Genomic DNA, 23,796 nt, shown 5'->3' with positions numbered 1-23,796 from the left:
TCCAATCTTTGGGAATCTCAGACGATACGAGAGGTTGAACAGGCCAGTAATAGGGGTTGCAACAATTTCGGCAGATAATTTTAGAAAGAGAGGGTCCAGATTGTCTAGCCCGGCTGATTTGTATGGGTCCAGATTTTGCAGCTCTTTCAGAACATCAGCTATCTGGATTTGGGTGAAGGAGAAATAGTGGGGGCTTTGGTGTGTTGCTGTGGAGGGTGCCGGGCAGTTGACGGGGGTAGGGGTAGCCAGGTGGAAAGCATGTCCAGCCGTAGAGAAATGCTTATTATAGTGGATTTAAATGCAATTATAGTGGATTTATCGGTGGTAACAGTGTTTCCTAGCCTCAGAGCTGTGGGCAGCTGGGAGGAGGTGCTCTTATTCTCCTTTTCTCTTACCCAATCACATCCCCTTTCCCTTGGTTTAAAAGAAACCCAATCAGTTGTCTCTGGAGTTCTCTCTCTTTTGTTTTTGCACCTACATGCCACATTTGTCCGTTATTATGTGAGTATGTATTGTTGTGGTGTATGATTGTTTGTTTGTTGGTGGGAAAAGGGGATACCAAGACAAGTCACCCATGGGCATACACTACCCGTAGGATAACAATGTCTAAGAGCCCTAGTTAGAACTGGGCGGACCACCCACTGTATTTTATTAGTTAGTTAGCAAGCGGTTATTGAAGCAAGTAAGACTAGCTTAGGGTTTTTTGGATATTTATTATTTCTTTCCTTGAGTCCAACTCATTCCCACAGAAAACTGATCATCACATCATCTCTATCTGATACATGTTGTGTCTACTAACTCATTCCCACAGAAAACTGATCATCACATCATCTCTATCTGATACATGTTGTGTCTACTAACTCATTCCCACAGAAAACTGATCATCACATCATCTCTATCTGATACATGTTGTGTCTACTAACTCATTCCCACAGAAAACTGATCATCACACCATCTCTATCTGATACATGTTGTGTCTACTAACTCATTCCCACAGAGAACTGATCATCACATCATCTCTATCTGATACATGTTGTGTCTACTAACTCATTCCCACAGAAAACTGATCATCACATCATCTTTATCTGATACATGTTGTGTACTAACTCATTCCCACAGAAAACTGATCATCACATCATCTCTATCTGATACATGTTGTGTCTACTAACTCATTCCCACAGAAAACTGCAGAGGGAAGCAGTACCACCCAGTCAACCAGCCTCACAGAGGATATTCAACCCTAAAGGCAAATCCAAAGTCCTCTCAAAATATTTAAAGTAGGAGCTAACAAAACACACCAAAACTGACCAGGTGCACACTGATCAGTAAAGTAAAAAGGAGGCTAACATTCTATAACGCTCCCTTTCCTCTGCACAGTTCTCTCACAATGAGAAACAATAGGATTACAATAGTGTGCTACGCTTTCTTGAGAATTAAGTGATGTAATGACTTTAATCTTAATTGGTCTGAGAGAACTGATGAGGCTTCTCTCCTTTATGTATACATTGATGTGTTTTTAAGGTATACAATCTGGCAAAACTCTTCCCACAGTCAGAGCAGTAGTAAGGCTTCTCTCCCGTGTGTGCTCTTTTATGAACTTTTACATCAGTTGATGTTGTGAAGCACTTCCCACAGTCAGAACAGGAGTAAGGCTTCTCTCCTTTATGTATAAGTTGGTGTGTTTTTAAGTTGCCCAGTTGTGAGAAACTCTTCCCACAGTCAGAGCAGCAGTAAGGCTTCTCTCCTGTATGTATTCGCTGGTGGCATTTTAATATTTCCAATCTGATGAAACTCTTCCCACATTCAGAGCAGGAGTAAGGCTTCTCTCCTGTATGTATTCGCTGGTGAGATTTGAAGTGGTTCTGTTGAGAGAAACTCTTCCCACAGTCAGAGCAGCAGTAAGGCTTCTCTCCTGTATGTAGGCGTTTGTGTTTTTGTAAGTGGATATGTTGAGAGAACCTCTTCTCACAGCCAGAGCAGGAAAAAGGCTTCTCTCCAGTGTGTACTCTCTGATGAATTGTCAGAGTCCCTGACGTTGTGAAGCTCTTCCCGCAGTCAGTACAAGAATATGGATTCTCTCCTGTATGTATACGTTCATGTATTTTAAAGGTATCCAATCGGGAGAAAGTCTTCCCACAGTCAGTACAGGAATATGGATTATTTCCAGTATGTATACGTTCATGTGTTTTTAAGGAATCCAATCGGGAGAAAGTCTTCCCACAGTCAGAGCAGGAGTAAGGCTTCACTCCTGTATGTACATGTTGGTGTATTTGTAAGTGGAACTGTTGAGAGAACCTCTTCCCACACTCAGAGCAGGAGTAAGGCTTCACTCCTGTATGTACATGTTGGTGTATTTGTAAGTGGATCTGTTGAGAGAACCTCTTCCCACACTCAGAGCAGGAGTAGGGCTTCTCTCCAGTGTGCACTCTCTGATGAACTGTCAGAGATTGTGATGTTGTGAATCTCTTCCCACAGTCAGTACAGGAATACCGATTCTCTCCTGTGTGTATTTTTAGATGTATTTTTAGCTTTGATAGAAATGGGAAAATCTCTTCACAATGTGGGCAGTGGTGAGACCTCTTAGCTCTGTGATCTTCCTGCTGTTGCTCTCTGGATGTAGAGAATGTCTCAACATGGTCTCCTGTGTGAACAACATCAGAAGAACCAGTCAGTGAGATATACATATGACTTCATATACAGTGCCTTCAGAAAGTATTCACATCCCTTGATTTTTTCTACATTTTGTTGTTTCAACCTGAATTTGAAAATGATTACATTTGAGGATTCATGTCATTGGCCTACACACAATACCACACACATCCATGATACATGACTAGATATTGGACATTGTTGTATCAACATGAATTCTACTACTACTATGTAGCATCTGAATATGAATACCACATCTTTAGATTCTAAACCAACAGTTGGAGGACAGATCACCTGGAGGACAGATGGAACTAAACCACCAGTTGGAGGACAGATCACCTGGAGGACAGATGGGACTAAACCACCAGTTGGAGGACAGATCACCTGGAGGACAGATGGAACTAAACCACCAGTTGGAGGACAGATCACCTGGAGGACAGATGGAACTAAACCACCAGTTGGAGGACAGATCACCTGGAGGACAGATGGTACTAAACCACCAGTTAGAGGACAGATCACCTGGAGGACAGATGGAACTAAACCACCAGTTGGAGGACAGATCACCTGGAGGACAGATGGAACTAAACCACCAGTTGGAGGACAGATCACCTGGAGGACAGATGGAACTAAACCACCAGTTGGAGGACAGATCACCTGGAGGACAGACGGAACTAAACCACCAGTTGGAGGACAGATCACCTGGAGGACAGATGGAACTAAACCACCAGTTGGAGGACAGATCACCTGGAGGACAGATGGAACTAAACCACCAGTTGGACGACAGATAACCTGGAGGTCAGATGGAACTAAACCACCAGTTGAAGGACAGATCACCTGGAGGACAGATGGAACTAAACCACCAGTTGGAGGACAGATCACCTGGAGGACAGATGGAACTAAACCACCAGTTGGAGGACAGATCACCTGGAGGACAGATGGAACTAAACCACCAGTTGGAGGACAGATCACCTGGAGGACAGATGGAACTAAACCACCAGTTGGAGGACAGATCACCTGGAGGACAGATGGAACTAAACCACCAGTTGAAGGACAGATCACCTGGAGGACAGATGGAACTAAACCACCAGTTGGACGACAGATCACCTGGAGGACAGATGGAACTAAACCACCAGTTGGAGGACAGATCACCTGGAGGACAGATGGAACTAAACCACCAGTTGAAGGACAGATCACCTGGAGGACAGATGGAACTAAACCACCAGTTGGAGGACAGATCACCTGGAGGACAGATGGAACTAAACCACCAGTTGGAGGACAGATCACCTGGAGGACAGATGGAACTAAACCACCAGTTGGAGGACAGATCACCTGGAGGACAGATGGTACTAAACCACCAGTTGGAGGACAGATCACCTGGAGGACAGATGGAACTAAACCACCAGTTGGAGGACAGATCACCTGGAGGACAGATGGAACTAAACCACCAGTTGGAGGACAGATCACCTGGAGGACAGATGGAACTAAACCACCAGTTGGAGGACAGATAACCTGGAGGACAGATGGTACTAAACCACCAGTTGGAGGACAGATCACCTGGAGGACAGATGGAACTAAACCACCAGTTGGAGGACAGATAACCTGGAGGACAGATGGTACTAAACCACCAGTTGGAGGACAGATCACCTGGAGGACAGATGGAACTAAACCACCAGTTGGAGGACAGATCACCTGGAGGACAGATGGAACTAAACCACCAGTTGGAGGACAGATCACCTGGAGGACAGATGGAACTAAACCACCAGTTGGAGGACAGATCACCTGGAGGACAGATGGAACTAAACCACCAGTTGGAGGACAGATCACCTGGAGGACAGATGGAACTAAACCACCAGTTGGAGGACAGATCACCTGGAGGACAGATGGAACTAAACCACCAGTTGGAGGACAGATCACCTGGAGGACAGATGGAACTAAACCACCAGTTGGAGGACAGATCACCTGGAGGACAGATGGAACTAAACCACCAGTTGGCCAGAAAGTGTTATATATGGTATTCCACTGACCACACAACGTCAGTGGAATACCCCACAACGTCAGTGAAATACCCCACAACGTCAGTGGAATTCCCCATAACGTCAGTGGAATACCCCATAACATCAGTGTAATACCCCACAACGCCAGTGTAATACCCCACAACGCCAGTGTAATACCCCACAACGTCAGTGGAATTCCCCATAACGTCAGTGGAATACCCCATAACATCAGTGTAATACCCCACAACGCCAGTGTAATACCCCACAACGTCAGTGTAATACCCCACAACGCCAGTGTAATACCTCATAACGTCAGTGTAATACCTCATAACGTCAGTGTAATACCTCATAACGTCAGTGTAATACCTCATAACGTCAGTGAAATACCCCACAACGTCAGTGGAATACCCCACAACGTCAGTGGAATACCCCACAACGTCAGTGTAATATCTCATAATGTCAGTGGAATACCCCATAACGTCAGTGGAATACCCCATAATGTCAGTGGAATACCCCACAACGTCAGTGGAATACCCCATAACGTCAGTGTAATACCTCATAACGTCAGTGTAATACCTCATAACGTCAGTGTAATACCTCATAACGTCAGTGTAATACCTCATAACGTCAGTGGAATACCCCACAACGTCAGTGGAATACCCCACAACGTCAGTGGAATACCCCACAACGTCAGTGTAATACCCCATAACGTCAGTGGAATACCCCACAACGCCAGTGGAATACCCCATAACGTCAGTGGAATACCCCACAACGTCAGTGGAATACCCCACAACGTCAGTGGAATACCCCACAACGTCAGTGGAATACCCCATAACGTCAGTGGAATACCCCACAACGTCAGTGGAATACCCCACAACGTCAGTGGAATACCCCACAACGTCAGTGGAATACCCCACAACGCCAGTGTAATACCTCATAACGTCAGTGGAATACCCCACAACGTCAGCGGAATACCCCACAACGTCAGTGTAATACCCCACAACGTCAGTGTAATACCCCATAACGTCAGTGGAATACCCCATAACGTCAGTGTAATACCCCATAACGTCAGTGGAATACCTCATAACGTCAGTGTAATACCCCACAACGCCAGTGTAATACCCCACAACGTCAGTGTAATACCTCATAACGTCAGTGTAATACCTCATAACGTCAGTGTAATACCTCATAACGTCAGTGTAATACCTCATAACGTCAGTGAAATACCCCACAACGTCAGTGGAATACCCCACAACGTCAGTGGAATACCCCACAACGTCAGTGTAATATCTCATAATGTCAGTGTAATATCTCATAATGTCAGTGGAATACCCCACAACGTCAGTGGAATACCCCATAATGTCAGTGGAATACCCCACAACGTCAGTGGAATACCCCATAACGTCAGTGTAATACCTCATAACGTCAGTGTAATACCTCATAACGTCAGTGTAATACCTCATAACGTCAGTGTAATACCTCATAACGTCAGTGGAATACCCCACAACGTCAGTGGAATACCCCACAACGTCAGTGGAATACCCCACAACGTCAGTGTAATACCCCATAACGTCAGTGGAATACCCCACAACGTCAGTGGAATACCCCACAACGTCAGTGTAATATCTCATAATGTCAGTGGAATACCCCATAACGTCAGTGGAATACCCCATAATGTCAGTGGAATACCCCACAACGTCAGTGGAATACCCCATAACGTCAGTGTAATACCTCATAACGTCAGTGTAATACCTCATAACGTCAGTGTAATACCTCATAACGTCAGTGTAATACCCCATAACGTCAGTGGAATACCCCACAACGTCAGTGGAATACCCCACAACGTCAGTGGAATACCCCATAACGTCAGTGGAATACCCCACAACGTCAGTGGAATACCCCACAACGTCAGTGGAATACCCCACAACGTCAGTGGAATACCCCACAACGCCAGTGTAATACCTCATAACGTCAGTGGAATACCCCACAACGTCAGCGGAATACCCCACAACGTCAGTGTAATACCCCACAACGTCAGTGGAATACCCCATAACGTCAGTGTAATACCCCATAACGTCAGTGGAATACCTCATAACGTCAGTGTAATACCTCATAACGTCAGTGTAATACCCCACAACGTCAGTGGAATACACCATAACGTCAGTGTAATACCTCATAACGTCAGTGTAATACCTCATAACGTCAGTGTAATACCCCACAACGTCAGTGGAATACCTCATAACGTCAGTGTAATACCTCATAACGTCAGTGTAATACCTCATAACGTCAGTGTAATACCTCATAACGTCAGTGTAATACCCCACAACGCCAGTGTAATACCCCATAACGTCAGTGTAATACCCCATAACGTCAGTGGAATACCCCATAACGTCAGTGTAATACCCCATAACGTCAGTGGAATACCTCATAACGTCAGCGGAATACCCCACAACGTCAGTGGAATACCCCACAACGTCAGTGGAATACCCCATAACGTCAGTGTAATACCTCATAACGTCAGTGTAATACCTCATAACGTCAGTGTAATACCTCATAACGTCAGTGTAATACCCCACAACGTCAGTGGAATACACCATAACGTCAGTGTAATACCTCATAACGTCAGTGTAATACCTCATAACGTCAGTGTAATACCCCACAACGTCAGTGGAATACCTCATAACGTCAGTGTAATACCTCATAACGTCAGTGTAATACCTCATAACGTCAGTGTAATACCTCATAACGTCAGTGTAATACCCCACAACGCCAGTGTAATACCTCATAACGTCAGTGGAATACCCCACAACGTCAGTGGAATACCTCATAACGTCAGTGTAATACTCCATAACGTCAGTGGAATACCCCACAACGCCAGTGGAATACCCCATATTGTCAGTGGAATACCCCATAACGTCAGTGGAATACCTCATAACGTCAGTGGAATACCCCACAACGCCAGTGTAATACCTCATAACGTCAGTGTAATACCACACAACGTCAGTGGAATACCTCATAACGTCAGTGTAATACCCCATAACGTCAGTGGGATACCCCACAACGCCAGTGTAATACCCCACAACGTCAGTGGAATATCTCATAACGTCAGTGTAATACCCCATAACGCCAGTGTAATACCCCATAACGCCAGTGTAATACCCCATAACGTCAATGGAATACCCCATAACGTCAGTGGAATACCCCATAACGTCAGTGGAATACCCCACAATGTCAGTGGAATACCTCATAACGTCAGCGGAATACCCCACAACGTCAGTGGAATACCCCACAACGTCAGCGGAATACCCCATAACGTCAGTGTAATACCCCACAACGTCAGTGGAATACCCCATAATGTCAGTGGAATTAAGTTTTTTTAAATGTTTACAAATTAATTTAAAATGAAAAGCGGCAATCTTGAGTTAATAAGTATTAAACCCCTTTGTTACGGCAACAATAAAATGTTGCATAACAAGTCACATAAGTAGCATGGACTCACTCTGTTTGCAATAATAGTGTTTAAAATGAATTTTGAATGACTACTGTGGTAGCAGGATTACAAGATTATGTTACATTTAAGCACCAAATGGTTGTTTTATGAAATAAATCCTAATGGCGCAGAGTGATGATGTCAGAGAGAGATGTGGTGAGAATGGAATGGTCTGAGTAAGGTTCTTAGGACTCTCTCTCTCCCTTAACTGAGAGGAGTCTTTTTGAAGCTTGGGCTGGCAACTGTTAAAGAGATGGTTTCCAGTCTAGCTTCCTGCAGTTAGTCTGGGCGTAGGGTCAAGGAAATGGGTTTTTGCTAGATAGCTTGGGCTGACAATGACTTGGTGATAATTACCTAAAGCTGCCATTCCATAGACAATATGTGGTGTGTATGACCCAAGATAGAGATAGCCTGGAAGAGTTTAGAACAATGCCTCATTGTCTCATCTTCCTGGCATCTGGGAAACTAAGCTGGGTTGGGGGTAAAACACCATCCTGTGTAAATCACCAAGGTGGCTTATGGGAGTTGGAACCAGCCTGACTTAGCGTTTTTATGTCCTATATAAGGTCTCGGATTTATCATTATCAGTTAGGCTGCTCAGATCAACAGTCAAGACTGTTTGGCTGACTGGTTTCATTACTGCAATAATTAATCAATATTAAATAAGATAATTGTTTGAAGAAATGACCAAGTCTCTCAATTGAATAGAATATTCCACCACACTTCCTCAGCTCTGTAACCCACACATGCAATTATCTGTAAGGTTCATCAGTCAACCAGTATATTTCAAACATAGATTCAACCACAAAGACCAGGGAGGTTTTCTAATGCCTCACAAAGAAGGGTACTTATTGGTAGATGGGTAAATGTTTTAATAAAAGACATTGAATATCCCTTTGAGCATGGTGAAGGTATTCATTTCACTTTCGATGGTGTATCAATACAGCCAGTCACTCCAAAGATACAGGCGTCCTTCCCAACTCAGTTCCCGGAGAAGAGGCCAATCCAACACAACACATCACGGAGTACCACTCTTCACATGGTGGTAACTGCATCATGTTATGGGTATGCTTGTCATCGGCAAGGACTTGGAGGTTTTTGGGGGATATAAAATCAAACGGAATAGAGTTAACCTGCTGGGGCTAGGGGGCAGTATTTGCACGGCCGGACAAAAAACGTACCCGATTTAATCTGGTTACTACTCCTGCCCAGTAACTAGAATATGCATATAATTGGCTTTGGATAGAAAACACCCTAAAGTTTCTAAAACTGTTTGAATGGTGTCTGTGAGTATAACAGAACTCATTTGGCAGGCCAAAACCTGAGAAGATTCCTTACAGGAAGTGGCCTGTCTGACCATTTCTTGCCCTCCTTGATCATCTCTAACAAATACAGGGGATCTCTGGCATGACGTGACACTTCCTACGGCTCCCATGGGCTCTCAGAAGGCGGGAAAAAGCTGAACGATGTAATTCCATCCCCAGGCTGAAACACATTAGCGCGTTTGGCAAGTGCTCTATCAGAGGGCCATTAGACTGAGGCTCGTGCATGAGGGGATAGCATGCTTTTACTTTCACTCTCTTTGTAATAAAAAACGATTCCCAGGTCGGAATATTATCGCTTTTTTACGAGAAAAATGGCATAAAAATTGATTTTAAACAGCGGTTGACATGCTTCGAAGTACGGTAATGGAATATGAGAAAGAGATTTCCCAATCTCCTCCTCCTCTTCTTCATCTTTAATGTTGACATTCAGCTCCAGTGTTTGACTGCAGTCTTCCAGCTTCACTGATGCAATCTCTGGATCCTGCAGTGCAAACTGGGCTCCACTGTCACAATCAGGACCCAGTGACTGCCCTGTGATGCCGGGCTATCTACTGAGAATATTGCAAAATGTGCTTTCACCGAAAAGCTATTTTAAAATCGGACATATCGAGTGCATAGAGGAGTTCTGTATCTATAATTCTTTAAAAAGTTCACCATGAAACAGTTATACTGCAACTTTTCATACACAGTGGGAAGTTGGAACGAACAACAAACTTAGTTAGATAGAACCTGCTCTTACCATGAGAAAGAGATTTCCCAATCTCCTCCTCCTCTTCTTCATCTTTAATGTTGACATTCAGCTCCAGTGTTTGACTGCAGTCTTCGAGCTTCACTGATGCAATCTCTGGATCCTGCAGTGCAAACTGGGCTCCACTGTCACAATCAGGACCCAGTGACTGTAGGTTGGGACTCAGTGTGGAAGGAGAGAGGCAGGCTGGGATTGTCCTCACTGTTGATGTTACCGGCCTCAGACTTGACCTGAGTCGGCCTGAAGTAATAAAGAGAAACGGACACAAAAGTTATTGACTTGACAGTTTTGTCACTTTCTTTTTTTCTCAAAAAAGCTATTATATTTTTTCTTGTTCAAGTATCTCATTACAATAGATCAGGTAGCTAAACATTGATAACAAAACATTCATTCACATTAGACAAGTGCACACTTTAAATTAGAGGCCGAACGATTAAATCGGCATGGCCGATTAATTAGGGCCGATTTCAAGTTTTCATAACAATCGTAATCGGCATTTTTGGGCGCCGATTACATTGCATTCCATGAGGAAACTGCGTGGCAGGCAGACCACCTGTTACACGAGTGCAGCAAGGGTCAAAGGTAAGTTGCTCGCTAGCATTAAACTTATCTTATAAAAAACAATCAATCTAGTTAACTACACATGGTTGATGATATTACCAGGTTAGCTAGCTTGTCCTGCGTTGCATATAATCAATGTGATGCCTGTTAACTTATCGAATCACAGCCTACTTCGCCAAAAGGGGGATGATTTAACAAAAGCGCATTCGCAAAAAAAGCACAATCGTTGCACGAATGTACCTAACCATAAACATCAATGCCTTTCTTAAAATCAATACACAGAAGTCAATGTTTTTAAACCTGAATATTTAGTTAAAATAAATTCATGTTAGCAGGCAATATTAACAATGGAAATTGTGTCGCTTCTCTTGGGTTCATTGCACGCAGAGTCAGGGTATATGCAACAGTTTGGGCCGCCTGGCTCGTTGCGAACTAATTAGCCAGAATTATACATAATTATGACATAACATTGAAGGTTGTGCAATGTAACAGAAATATTTATACTTAGGGTTGCCACCCGTTTGATAAAATACGGAACGGTTCTGTATTTCACTGAAAGAATAAACGTTTTGTTTTCGAAATGATAGTTTCCGGATTTGACCATATTAATGACCAAAGGCTCTAATTTCTGTGTTTATTATATTATAATTAAGTCTATGATTTGATATTTGATAGAGCAATCTGACTGAGCGGGGGTAGGCGGCAACACGCTCGTAAGCATTCATTCAAACTTTACTGCGTTTGCCAGCAGCTCAGCAATGCTTGATTCACACGCTGTTTATGACTTCAAGCCTATCAAGTCCTGAGATTAAGCTGGCAATACTAAAGTGCCTATTAGAACATCCAATAGTCAAAGGTATATGAAATACAAATGGTATAGAGAGAAATAGTCGACGCGTCATAATTCCTATAACTACAACCTAAAACTTCTTAACGGGGAATATTAAAGAACTGAGAATATTGAACCACCAGCTTTCATATGTTTTCATGTTCTGAGCAAGGTTAACCTGTTGGGGCTAGGGGGCAGTATTTGCACGGCCGGATAAAAAACGTACCCGATTTAAACTGGTTACTACGCTTTCCCAGAAACGAGAATATGCATATAATTAGTAGATTTGGATAGAAAACACTCTAAAGTTTCTAAAACTGTTTGAATGGTGTCTGTGAGTATAACAGAACTCATATGGCAGGCCAGAACCTGAGAAGATTCCATACAGGAAGTGCCCTGTCTGACAATTTGTTGTCCTTCAGTTGCATCTCTATCGAAAATACAGCATCTCTGCTGTAAAATGACATTTTCTAAGGCTTCCATTGGCTCTCAGAAGGCGCCAGAAAGTGTAATGGGGTGTCTGCTGTCTCTGGGCGAAGAACAGCAGGAGAATTTGTGAGTGGTCAGCCTGGGAACAGTGACACTGGAGATGCGCGTTCATGAGAATTCTCCATTTTTTTCTTTCAGCCTTTGAATGAACACAACGTCGCCCGGTTGGAATATTATCGCTATTTTACGAGAAAAATAGCATAAAAATGGATTTTAAACAGCGTTTGACATGCTTCGAAGTACGGTAATGGAATATTTTGAAATTCTTTGTCACGAAATGCGCACCCTTCGGATAGTGACCTGAACGCACGAACAAAACGGAGGTATTTGGATATAACAATGTATTATTTGGAACCAAAACAACATTTGTTGTTGAAGTAGAAGTCCTGGGAGTGCATTCTGACGAAGAACAGCAAAGGTAATCCAATTTTTCTAATAGTAATTCTAAGTTTGGTGAGGGCCAAACTTGGTGGGTGTCAAAATAGCTAGCCGTGATGGCCGGGCTATGTACTCAGAATATTGCAAAATGTGCTTTCGCCGAAAAGCTATTTTAAAATCCGACACCCTGATTGCATAAAGGAGTTCTGTATCTATAATTCTTAAAATAATTGTTATGTATTTTGTGAACATTAATCGTGAGTAATTTAGTAAATTCACCGGAAGTTTGCGGTGGGTATGCTAGTTCTGAACATCACATGCTAATGTAAAAAGCTGGTTTTTGATATAAATATGAACTTGATTGAACAAAACATGCATGTATTGTATAACATAATGTCCTAGGAGTGTCATCTGATGAAGATCATCAAAGGTTAGTGCTGCATTTAGCTGTGGTTTTGGTTTTTGTGACATATATGCTTGCTTTGAAAATGGCTGTGTGATTATTTTTGGCAGGGTACTCTCCTGACATAATCTAATGTTTTGCTTTCGCTGTAAAGCCTTTTTGAAATCGGACAATGTGGTTAGATTAACGAGAGTCTTGTCTTTAAAATGGTGTAAAATAGTCATATGTTTGAGAAATTTAAGTTATAGCATTTTTGAGGTATTTGTATTTCGCGCCACACGATTCCACTGGCTGTTGACTAGGGTGGGACGCTATATGTGGGACGCTAGCGTCCCACCTGAGGGACACACTACTCAACAGCCAGTGAAATAGCAGGGCAGGAAATTCAAAACAACAAAAATCTCATAGTTCAAATTTCTCAAACATACAACTATTATATCCCATTTTAAAGATACACTTCTCGTTAATCCAACCTCATTGTCCGATTTCAAAAGGGCTTTACGGTGAAAGCATAACATTAGATTATGTTAGGACAGCACCTAAACAAGAAAAACCACACAGCCATTTTCCAAGCAAGGAGAGGCGTCACAAAAACCAGAAATACAGCTAAAATGAATCACTAACCTTTGATGATCTTCATCAGATGGCACTCATAGGACTTCATGTTACCCAATACATGTATGTTTTGCTCGATAAAGTTCATATTTATATCCAAAAACCCCATTTTACATTGGTGCGTGATGTTCAGAAAATGTATTCCCACCGAAACTTCCGGTGAATGAGCACATCAATTTACAAAAATACTCATCATAAACGTTGATAAACTTTACAACAGTTATTGAAAGAATTATAGATATACTACTCCTTAATACAACCACTGTGTCAGATTTTAAAATAGCTTTACGGCGAAAGCACATTTTTCTATATTCTGAGTAAAGAGCTCAGCCATCAAAGCAAGCTATACAGTTACCCGCCAAGTTCTGGAGTCAACTAAACTCAGAATTAGTATTATAAATCTTCCCTTACCTTTGCTGATCTTCGTCGGAATTCACTCCCAGGACTCCCACAAGAAATGTTCTTTTTGTTAGAAATACTCCATATTTATGTCCAAATACCTCCGTTTTGTTCGCGCGTTCAGATCACTATCCAAAGGCATAACGCGTGAGCGTAAAACTACAGACAAAAAGTCAAATAGTTCCATTACCGTTCGTAGAAACATATCAAACGATGTTTACAATCAATCCTTAGGGTCTTTTTAACATAAAACGTTGATAATATTCCAACCGGACAATAGCGTATTCATTACAGAAGAAAAAGAAGGAGCGGCACGCCAAGCGTGCCTGCGCAGTAAACAACTCACTGCTCCCAGGCAGTCCACTGATTGACTGAGCTCCTATTCTCTGCCCAGTAACAGTAGACGGATGAAACAAGTTTCTAAAGGCTGTTGACAGCCAATGGAAGCCTTAGGAAGTGCAAAATGTCCCCACAGACACTGTAGTTTAAACAGGGATTAGATAGAAAAACTACAAGTCACTTCCTGGTTGGATTTTTTCTCAGGTTTTTGCCAGCCATATGAGTTATGTTATACTCACAGACATCATTCAAACAGTTTTAGAAACTTCAGAGTGTTTTCTATCCACATCTACTAATAATATGCATATATTCGTTTCTGGGATTGAGTAGCAGGCAATTTACTCTGGGCACGTCAGTCATCCAAGCGACTCAATACTGCCACCATCCATAACAAGTTAATATAATTCACCAATACATTCTACATTTTTTATTTCATTGAATATTACAACATACAATCTACCTGCAGTGAACAGTAGGTAACAATATGGTTATGTCATTACCTTGCCTTCCTATTGATGGGACATCAAATCAACAATACACAGGTTATGTTACCAACATCATGAGTTTAGAAAAGAGTTTATAGCAGAGGGCCATTTCTGAGCCATCGGCAAATTAGATTAGTGTTTAACTGTAACGTTCCCGGTCAATGCACGTGTGGTGAGGGAAGTGAATGTGATTGGCTTAGAGCTTGGGTGAGAACACAGGAAATTGTGTTAGTATTGGATGAAGCATTATGATGACAGGAACCTCTCCAAAAGGAACAAAGTGTGCCATGGAGGTACCGCTCGGCCCCCTGGGTATCAGTGACTGTACCTGGATCTTTCTAGGTTAGTCACTTATTTAACAGGTCTGTCTGGTGTCATGTATCTGGTTGGCTCACCATGTCTTCCTCTACAACTCACTGTATACCGGATCCATTGTAGGTTATAGAGGAACTGTATACTGGATCCATTGTAGGTTACAGAGGAACAGTATACTGGATCCATTGTAGGTTATAGAGGAACTGTATACTGGATCCATTGTAGGTTACAGAGGAACTGTATACTGGATCCATTGTAGGTTACAGAGGAACTGTATACTGGATCCATTGTAGGTTACAGAGGAACAGTATACTGGATCCATTGTAGGTTACACAGGAACTGTATACTGGATCCATTGTAGGTTACAGAGGAACTGTATCCTGGATCCAAAGCTACCTTTCACTGGTGACTGTCAGCAGCATTACTTTGAAAGACATACTACTGGGCTTATAGTCTCGCTCTCTCGAAACTGAAAGTAGACCTCTGGGAGATAACACTGACAGGAGATTTACGATGTCTTTTGGGTGATAAAACCTAAAGAGCATTCCAGAGCATGAGTTAATGTTTCTGTTCTATACGGTACCAGGGAGAGATGGCGCCAGTAGGGCCAGACACTGGTCTCTACACAATGAAAACTGTTGACACAGTACTGTCTGCTGTGAATTATAAGTATCTTTCATACAAAATCTTAACCAAAATCTTATAGATCTTCTCATTGAAAGCAAGTCTAAGAAGCGGTAGATCTGTTCTATGTGCGCTCAAACAGGATTCATTGCTGGTCCGAACAATCGGAATCCACACTTCAAAATTGGTTTGATCACGCAGACTGGGACATGTTGCAGGTAGCCTCAGAGATTAATATTAATTTATACGCTGATTCGGTGAGTGAGTTTACAAGGAAGTGCCGACGTCACGCTTCCAGACAAACTAAACATCTTCTTTGTCCGCTTTGAGTATAATACAGTGCCACGGACGCGGCCGCTACCAAGGACTGCAGGCTCTTCTTCTCCGTGGCCGACATGAGTAAGACGTTTAAACGCGTTAACCCTCGCAATGCTGCTGGCCCAGACGACATCCCTAGCAGCGTCCTCAGAGCATGCGCAGACCAGCTGGCTGGTGTGTTTACAGACATATTCAATCTCTCCCTATCCCAGTCTGCTGTCCCCACATGCTTCAAGATGGCCACCATTGTTCCTGTTCCCAAGAAGGCAAAGGTAACTGAACAAAATGACTATCGCCCCATAGCACTCACTTCTGTCATCATGAAGTGCTTTGAGAGACTAGTCAAGGATCATATCACCTCCATCTTACCTGTCACCCTAGACCCACTCAATTTGCATACCGCCCCAACAGGTCCACAGATGATGCAATCGCCATCACACTGCACACTGCCCTATCCCATCTGGACAAGAGGAATACCTATGTAAGAATGCTGTTCATTGACTACAGCTCAGCATTCAACACCATAGTACCCTCCAAGCTCATCATTAAGCTTGAGCCCTGGGTCTCAACCTCGCCTTGTGCAATTGGGTCCTGGACTTCCTGAAGGGCCACCCCCATGTGGTGAAGGTAGGAAACAACTTCTACACTTCGCTGATTCTCAACACTGGGGACATGGATGCGTGCTCAGCCCCCTCCTTTACTCCCTGTTCACCCATGACTGCGAGGCCATGCACGCCTCCAAATCAATCATCAAGTTTGCAGACGACACAACAATAGTAGGCTTAATCACCAACAATGACGAGACACAGCCTATAGGGAGGAGGTGAGGGCACTCGGAGTGTGGTGTCAGGAAAACAACCTCTCACTCAATGTCAACAAAACAAAGGAGATGATTGTGGACTTCAGGAAACAGCAGAAGGAGCACCCCCCTATACACATCAACGGGACAGCAGTGGAGAAGGTGGAAAGTTGTAAGTTCCTCGGCGTACACATCATGGACAAACTGAAATGGTCCCTCCACACAGACAGTGTGGTGAAGAAGGCACAACAGCGCCTCTACAACCTCAGGAGGCTGAAGAAATGTGGCTTGTCACCTAAAACCCTCACAAACTTTTACAGATGCACAATCGAGAGCATCGTGTCAGGTTGTATCACCGCCTGGTACGGCAACTGCGCCACCTGCAACCGCAGGGCTCGCCAGAGGGTGGTGCGGTCTGCACAATGCATCACCGGGAGCAAACTACCTGCCCTCCTGCACACCTACAGCACCCGATGTCACAGGAAGTCCAAAAAGATCATCAAGGACAACAACCACCTAAGCCACTGCCTGTTCAACCCGCTACCATCCAGATGATGAGGTCAGTACAGGTGCATCAAAGCTGGGACAGAGAGACTGAAAAACAGCTTATATCTCAAGGCCATCACTGTTAAACAGCAATCACTACTTACAGACTTGAAATCATTGGCCACTTTAATAAATGGATCACTAGTCACTTTAGTAATGTTTACATATCTTGCATTACTCATCCCATATGTATATCCTGTATTTTATACCATCTATTGCATCTCGCCTATGCCGCTCGGTCATTGCTCAACCATATATTTGTATGCCTATATTCTTATTCCATCCCTTTTACTTAGATGTGTGTGTATTAGGTAGTTGTGGTGGAATTGTTAGATATTACTGCACTGTCGAAACTAGAAGCGCAAGCATTTCACTACACTCGCAATAACATCCACTAACCATGTGTATGTGACCAATACAATTTGATTTGACTTCTATGCTTCGAGTTCTTAAGTTTCGTTTTTGAGTCTTTTACTTTCGGGTTGTACACCAGCTTCAAAATATATTTCACAACGCTTTAGATGGTACAATGATTCTCTACACAATGACTGCTTGTTTTGTCACAAACTGAGATTAGGAAAACTATTAGAATTTTAGCAACCAGGAAATGGCAGAGCATATTGCACCTTCAAGTACAGTGGTGGGGAACGTTATTAAGTAAAAGTTAATGTTATACATCAAATTCCTTATATTAAGCAAACCAGATGGCACCATTTTGTCAGGGAAAATGTATGGGAGTAGAAAGTACATATTATGGTCCCGCTTCATTTCAAGTGCATCTTATGAAGGCTTCGTAAAGCATTCATATAGGCTTCATTGCACTACATAAATAGGTCACAAATCATCTATAACCGTTTTTCATGCTCTATAAAGGATGAATAAATGTGAACAAATAAATGGATGCTTGTCACACAGTTAAACCACATTATGAATGTTTATTGAGCATATGTAGTGGTTCATTTATTTATCAAATGAGGAGAGAAACTTATCACACAAGTCAGAGTTATACTTAAACTAAATCTTTATTCACTTATAAACAACCCGCGCAATATGAACTGGAATAACATGAGTCTATTACTGAACTGTCTGTTGAACAAGAGACTGTCACTGGCAACCATGGTTACGAGGAGGGGATACTATAATATAATGTTATTGGGTCTATAACTTACCACCCTCCTCGTAGAGAAAAGCACCAGAGATAATTATAAACGCACAAAGTAAGAAAAACAATGAAATGCATCATTCTAACACTGCCTAAAATGATGAATAAGATACTAATGAGAGACCTTTATAAGTAATATAACAATACTGATGTACAAACTATGACATAAATGACGATAAGCGGTACGAGGCAAGCCGTCATTTCCATTAAGACATGAGTGAGCTGAGACAGATGTAGCCTATACACCGCCTATTTGTGCAGCATTTTTTAAATGGACAGCGACATAATTCCGAACATGGGCCGTTCTTACAGTATTGTCCCTGTACACACTTGCTTCCAAACCACTCCTTGTTGAATTTGAAATTTCCGGCTTGTTATGTAATGTTTATGTCCAATGAGCACCGAGACATTTTATCTATAATTTCTCTTCATATGACAAGGATAGAAGAGGATTTGCCAGTAGATTGTTGACTTGATTCATGATGATGACTGCTAGCTAAGATTTTGAAATTATGATGTTGACATGATCAGTCCAATCTATGCTACTTTACATACAACATGATTTGACACCAATTTATCTGTGGCCAATGACCATGAGCCTTCTTGGATGGGCACTTCTAATGTAACTATGGCAGCACCCAAGGGACTTAAAATGTTCCAGCTCTCCCTGTAGATGTTGCGGTGACGTAGTGTCCCATGAGCGACAGAACACTGAGCCAATCACGGTGCAACTAGATAACATTACCAACCCCTACGCTCACAAACGTCTCGCTCTGTGCCTCCAACTCTCTCTTCCTTGCTTTTGTGCTGCTTCCCTCACTCTGATTGGATGTCCTTTAGGTCTTTTTGGAACAGGTTTTAAAATTGTATTTATATTGGTTTGAGATTTTCCTGTGTCCATTTTAGAATGGGAGCCAGAAGAATGCTAAATGCCCCAATGCGTAGTGCCAACTGTAAAGCTTGGTGGAGGAGGAATAATGGTATGGGGCTGTTTTTCATGGTTCAGCCTAAGCCTCGTAGCTCCAGTGAAGGGAAATCTTAACACTACAGCATACAATGACATTCTAGACGATTCTGTGCTTCCAACTTTTTGGCAACAGTTTGGGGAAGGCCCTTTCCTGTTTCAGTATGACAATGCCCCCGTGCAGGGGTCCATAAAGAAATGGTTTGTCGAGATCGATGTGGAAGAACTTGACTGGCCTGCAGAGCCCTGACCTCAACCCCATCGAACACCTTAGGGATGGATTGGAACACAGACTGCAAGCAAGGCCTAATCGCCCAACATCAGTGCCCAACCTCCCTAATGCTCATGGCTGAATGGAAGCAAGTCCCCTCAGCAATGTTCCAACATCTAGTGGAAAGCCTCTGTTGTGGAAAATTACATAATTAGTCATTCTATCCCGTGTTTTACTGCTTAAAGAATAGTCTCTTGTTATATGATAGTGTTATTTCTAACCTGATACAAACTTGTCTTTGTGGGACTCAGCCATAAGACTGGGCGTATAGCTACGGTCCGTTTGGGTGCGACCGCAGCATGTGACATCCCGTGGGTTTACTATCTACAGGAAGTCACATGTAAGGAAACTTCAGAAATGAGCACATAATAGTGTTTGCTGTTGGGAATGCAGTTAGACGGTTGAGCCCTCGGGCTATCAACCTCGTGCTATCTTCAATCTGCACAGACAACTAATGACCTTTTACACACTCTCTGCTCACTGCCACATATACAGAAAGGATGTACTTCTCCATAAAAAGCAGAGACCCGACTATGTTTGTTAAGCTTTCAACTCTGAACTATTCTTGGTGATGGTTGATTGCTTCATTTTTGCAAATGTTATAATAAAGCTGTTAGAAGAATCTACAGTCTCGCTCTTCCTATATAATTTCTACCACGCCTTCCCAATACAGTGGAGGCTGTGATAGCAGCAAAGGGGGAGACCAACTCCATATTATTGCCTATGATTTTGGAATGAGAGGTTCGCCGAACAGGTGTCCACATACTTTTGGTCATGTAGTGTAGTTATGGGATAGCTAGGCTAATATTCTCCTTTGCTTGCTAGCTAGTAAACTAAAGCTAACACACAATCCCATCAAGCAGCTGAAATGACAGCAAACTATGTGCATTATCATTTGTTTTAGCTACTACCTTTGTTTCTATTACCAATTCTTTGGATATATCATTAGAATGATCCTGATAAATGAACTGGCCTGGATCAGAGAAGCTGTCAGTCTTGTCACGTTCATATGCATGGCACAGTGGAGATACAACATGTTGCACAGGTCAGATAGGCTAGTAGCATGGGGAAATATTGTCCAGCGACGCTTTTTTCCAGGGCAGATTAGGTTTATAAATTGACTGGTCGGGCAGTGGGACAGCAGATGTGATTGTAATGGCTGTCTGGAAGAGGGAACCAAGGTGCAGCAGAGGATGTGTTCATCATTAGAATTTTAATTCAAATAAACAAGAGAACACTACAAAATGAACAAAAACGACAGCAAACAGTCCTGTTAGGAAAATACTCAAACAGAAACAATTACCCACAAAACCCAAAGGAAAAACATGCTCCTTATGTGTGACTCCCAATCAGCAGCAACGAGCTTCAACTGTGCCTGATTGGGAGCCACACACATGGCCCAAAACAAAGAAATACCAAAACATAGAAAAAGGAACATAGAACGCCCACCCAATGTAACACCCTGGCCTAACCAAAATAAAGAACAAAAAACCCCTCTCTATGGCCAGGGCGTTACAGTGATAAATCTAATGAAACTGTTAACAGGCATTATGCATGGATTGTGGTGATAACTCCTTGCTATCAACCAATCAGCATCCGGGATCCAAACAACCCATTTTATAATGTGACAAAGAGATTGGTAAATGATAAAACACCCCATTATAACATCTGGTATAAAGACACTTATGTAGCATGTAATAGAATAGGACATAAGTTGTCATGCAGACTGTGTAATAGCAGTTGTTATTAACAGACATTAGCGCATATGACAACAGGATAAACAGTCATCTATAAACACCCATTATAAACTAGTTTCATAAGATTTTATGCCGTTACTCATTACTGTTGTTATATAGGGGTTATAAAAGGCTTTATAAATACATGACTAAGGACACCTACAGTAAAGTGTTACCCCAACTTCTCCTGATCGAAAAGCATTGTAGAGAATTGAAATTTGAATGAGTGTATTTCCTGAATTGACTGGAATTCAAATGGAATTGACAGCAACCCTGGCAACTACACGGAGTAATTTCATAGAACTTCAGAACACTGGCAGTTTGTCTACTTCACATCTTCAGTCTACACTCTGATAATTCCAGATAGCCCAGTGAATAAAACACATGCTGACAATACTGGTGTCAAACCATGCAGATCTCATTAGCATGAAATAACATCTACATTCTCATTGAAACACTTCTATAGCAACTTTCAACGCACAGTATGAAGTTGAAACGAACAACAGTCTGGAGATCTTCAGGGATGTGTGGGTCAGAATTATAGAATCAACCTGAAGATAGAATCTGCTCTTACCATGATAAACAGATTTCCCAATCTTCTCCTCTTCATCTTTAATGTTGACATTCAGCTCCAGTGTTTGACTGCAGTCTTCCAGCTTCACTGATGCCATCTCTGGGTCCTGCAGTGCAAACTGGGCTCCACTGTCACAATCAGGACCCAGTGACTGAAGGTTTCTACTCAGTGTGGAAGGAGAGAGGCAGGCTGGGTTTGTCCTCACTATTGATGCCACCTCAGACTTGACCTAAGTAAAAAAAAATGTTTTAATAATTTTCACAGAACAGTAGTTCACCTGACTCCCAATTAATGCTTGGGTTGTTTGCTTAAGAATCTTTCCTGGTAAATATTTAGCTATCCTTCTGATCATGCATGCAGTTTACGCAGCACTATTTACTATGTTCCTGAATAACCATGTCTTCAATGTATTATTTCACCTCACAAAAAAAAAAAATTGTATTTCCCATTTTCACAACATAGTAACAATCATAGATAAAGATGGAAACACCTGAATGTCTGAATATTGTTACACATGTAAAAAAAAAATAAAGAAAAGAAAAGTGGACCCTCGCTGCCTGCACTGAATGCAGTTGACGTAGATAGAAGGGGACCGCCATTTTACCATCTCGTGAATTTTACACAAAACCATTAACGAACTCAATAATCGCAAATAATTAGATTTTTTAAATGAAATTAGCTTTACTAAATGATGTTCATTCACTCTGCCAAACCCAAAGTCTCTAACTATGTGACATAAAATAGTTACGCTCACTCGGCTTGACACAGAAATAACACGTAAAACCTTTACCAAACGTGATAATACCTTAAAGGATGTGTTACCCAGCACGTTATGACATGTTATTTCTATATAACAAAGTTTAAACGTACTATTACATACCTGTATTAATAAATGTGAAACGGACATAAAATATATCGTCTTCACCACCCAGCTCAAGCGCCTTGCCGGAACTTCCTGTTCCACCACTGCAACAGAGCAAATGCGACATCACAGACAGAACAATGCGACAGATATTTAATTGGATGTATAAATATGGCAGTGAGAGGAAAACCCACTGGCTAGACAGTGGGAGAAGATGGAACGAGGTGGATTTTGGCCGATATTCGGCAAATTTTCTCATCAATTAAACATTTTATCTCAATACAGTTTTCTGTTCCTCAAACTAAAATCGGTTATGAACAGAGTGGACAAAGTTTGCTTAGGAATCCAAAGGCAAATTGAGTTATTGCACACAAGCGCTTCACCGAGTAGAGGTTTCCTAAACACGCCAATAGGATATCACTAGCGCGTGCTTGGCTCTGCTATGACTAATTTGTTCCCATTGGAAACAACATGTGGTCTATCTTGGTTTACATAAACATATTTGGAGACATCTTCTCTGTGTAAATATTGGGCAGACTAGACACTGCGTATTGCGTATTGCAGACAAGACACTGCGTATTGCGTATTGCTGCCTATCGCAGGTTGGAGGACGGTTTCAAATTTAGGTCACAAAAAAAAAACTGTGAAAAGGAGAATGGGAAAATCTTAAATTGCACCATCTAATCCTGCACCTATACACAATCCTGGGCCCATCCATGAATGTACTTCCCCTTTCTCTGTTTTAGCTGCTCACTGGCTACACGTTAGCTATCTAGTTAGCAGAGCAGTAGATCAAACATCATTGTTTTACTTAGGCTAGGTAATTGTTTGTATAGTATGTCAACGTTGGTGTCTATTTCAGACCTTATGGCATTTTTCCAGGATTAGCATAAGAGCTTTGGAAGAGGAGAAAATCACTAG

At 42.2% G+C, this 23,796-nt stretch overlaps 1 protein-coding gene across 1 annotated transcript; it reads right to left on the bottom strand.

The window, feature by feature from the left end:
- Positions 1-693: 693 nt before the first annotated feature.
- LOC106575882 (uncharacterized) lies at positions 694-23,210 on the bottom strand. Its single transcript, XM_045698519.2, has 4 exons — positions 22,894-23,210; positions 22,014-22,242; positions 10,198-10,446; positions 694-2,641 (listed from the first exon to the last, which is right to left on the bottom strand). The coding sequence occupies exons 1-4, from the start codon at positions 22,918-22,920 to the stop codon at positions 1,458-1,460; spliced, it is 1,689 nt and encodes a 562-aa protein (XP_045554475.2). The 5' UTR covers positions 22,921-23,210; the 3' UTR covers positions 694-1,457.
- Positions 23,211-23,796: the final 586 nt, after the last annotated feature.

This window comes from Salmo salar, chromosome 17 (genome assembly GCF_965601325.2).
Source record: "Salmo salar chromosome 17, fSalSal1, whole genome shotgun sequence".
NCBI lineage: Eukaryota > Metazoa > Chordata > Actinopteri > Salmoniformes > Salmonidae > Salmo > Salmo salar.
Note: the sequence above shows the minus strand (reverse complement) of the source record. Positions and strands in the feature narration are given on the sequence as shown.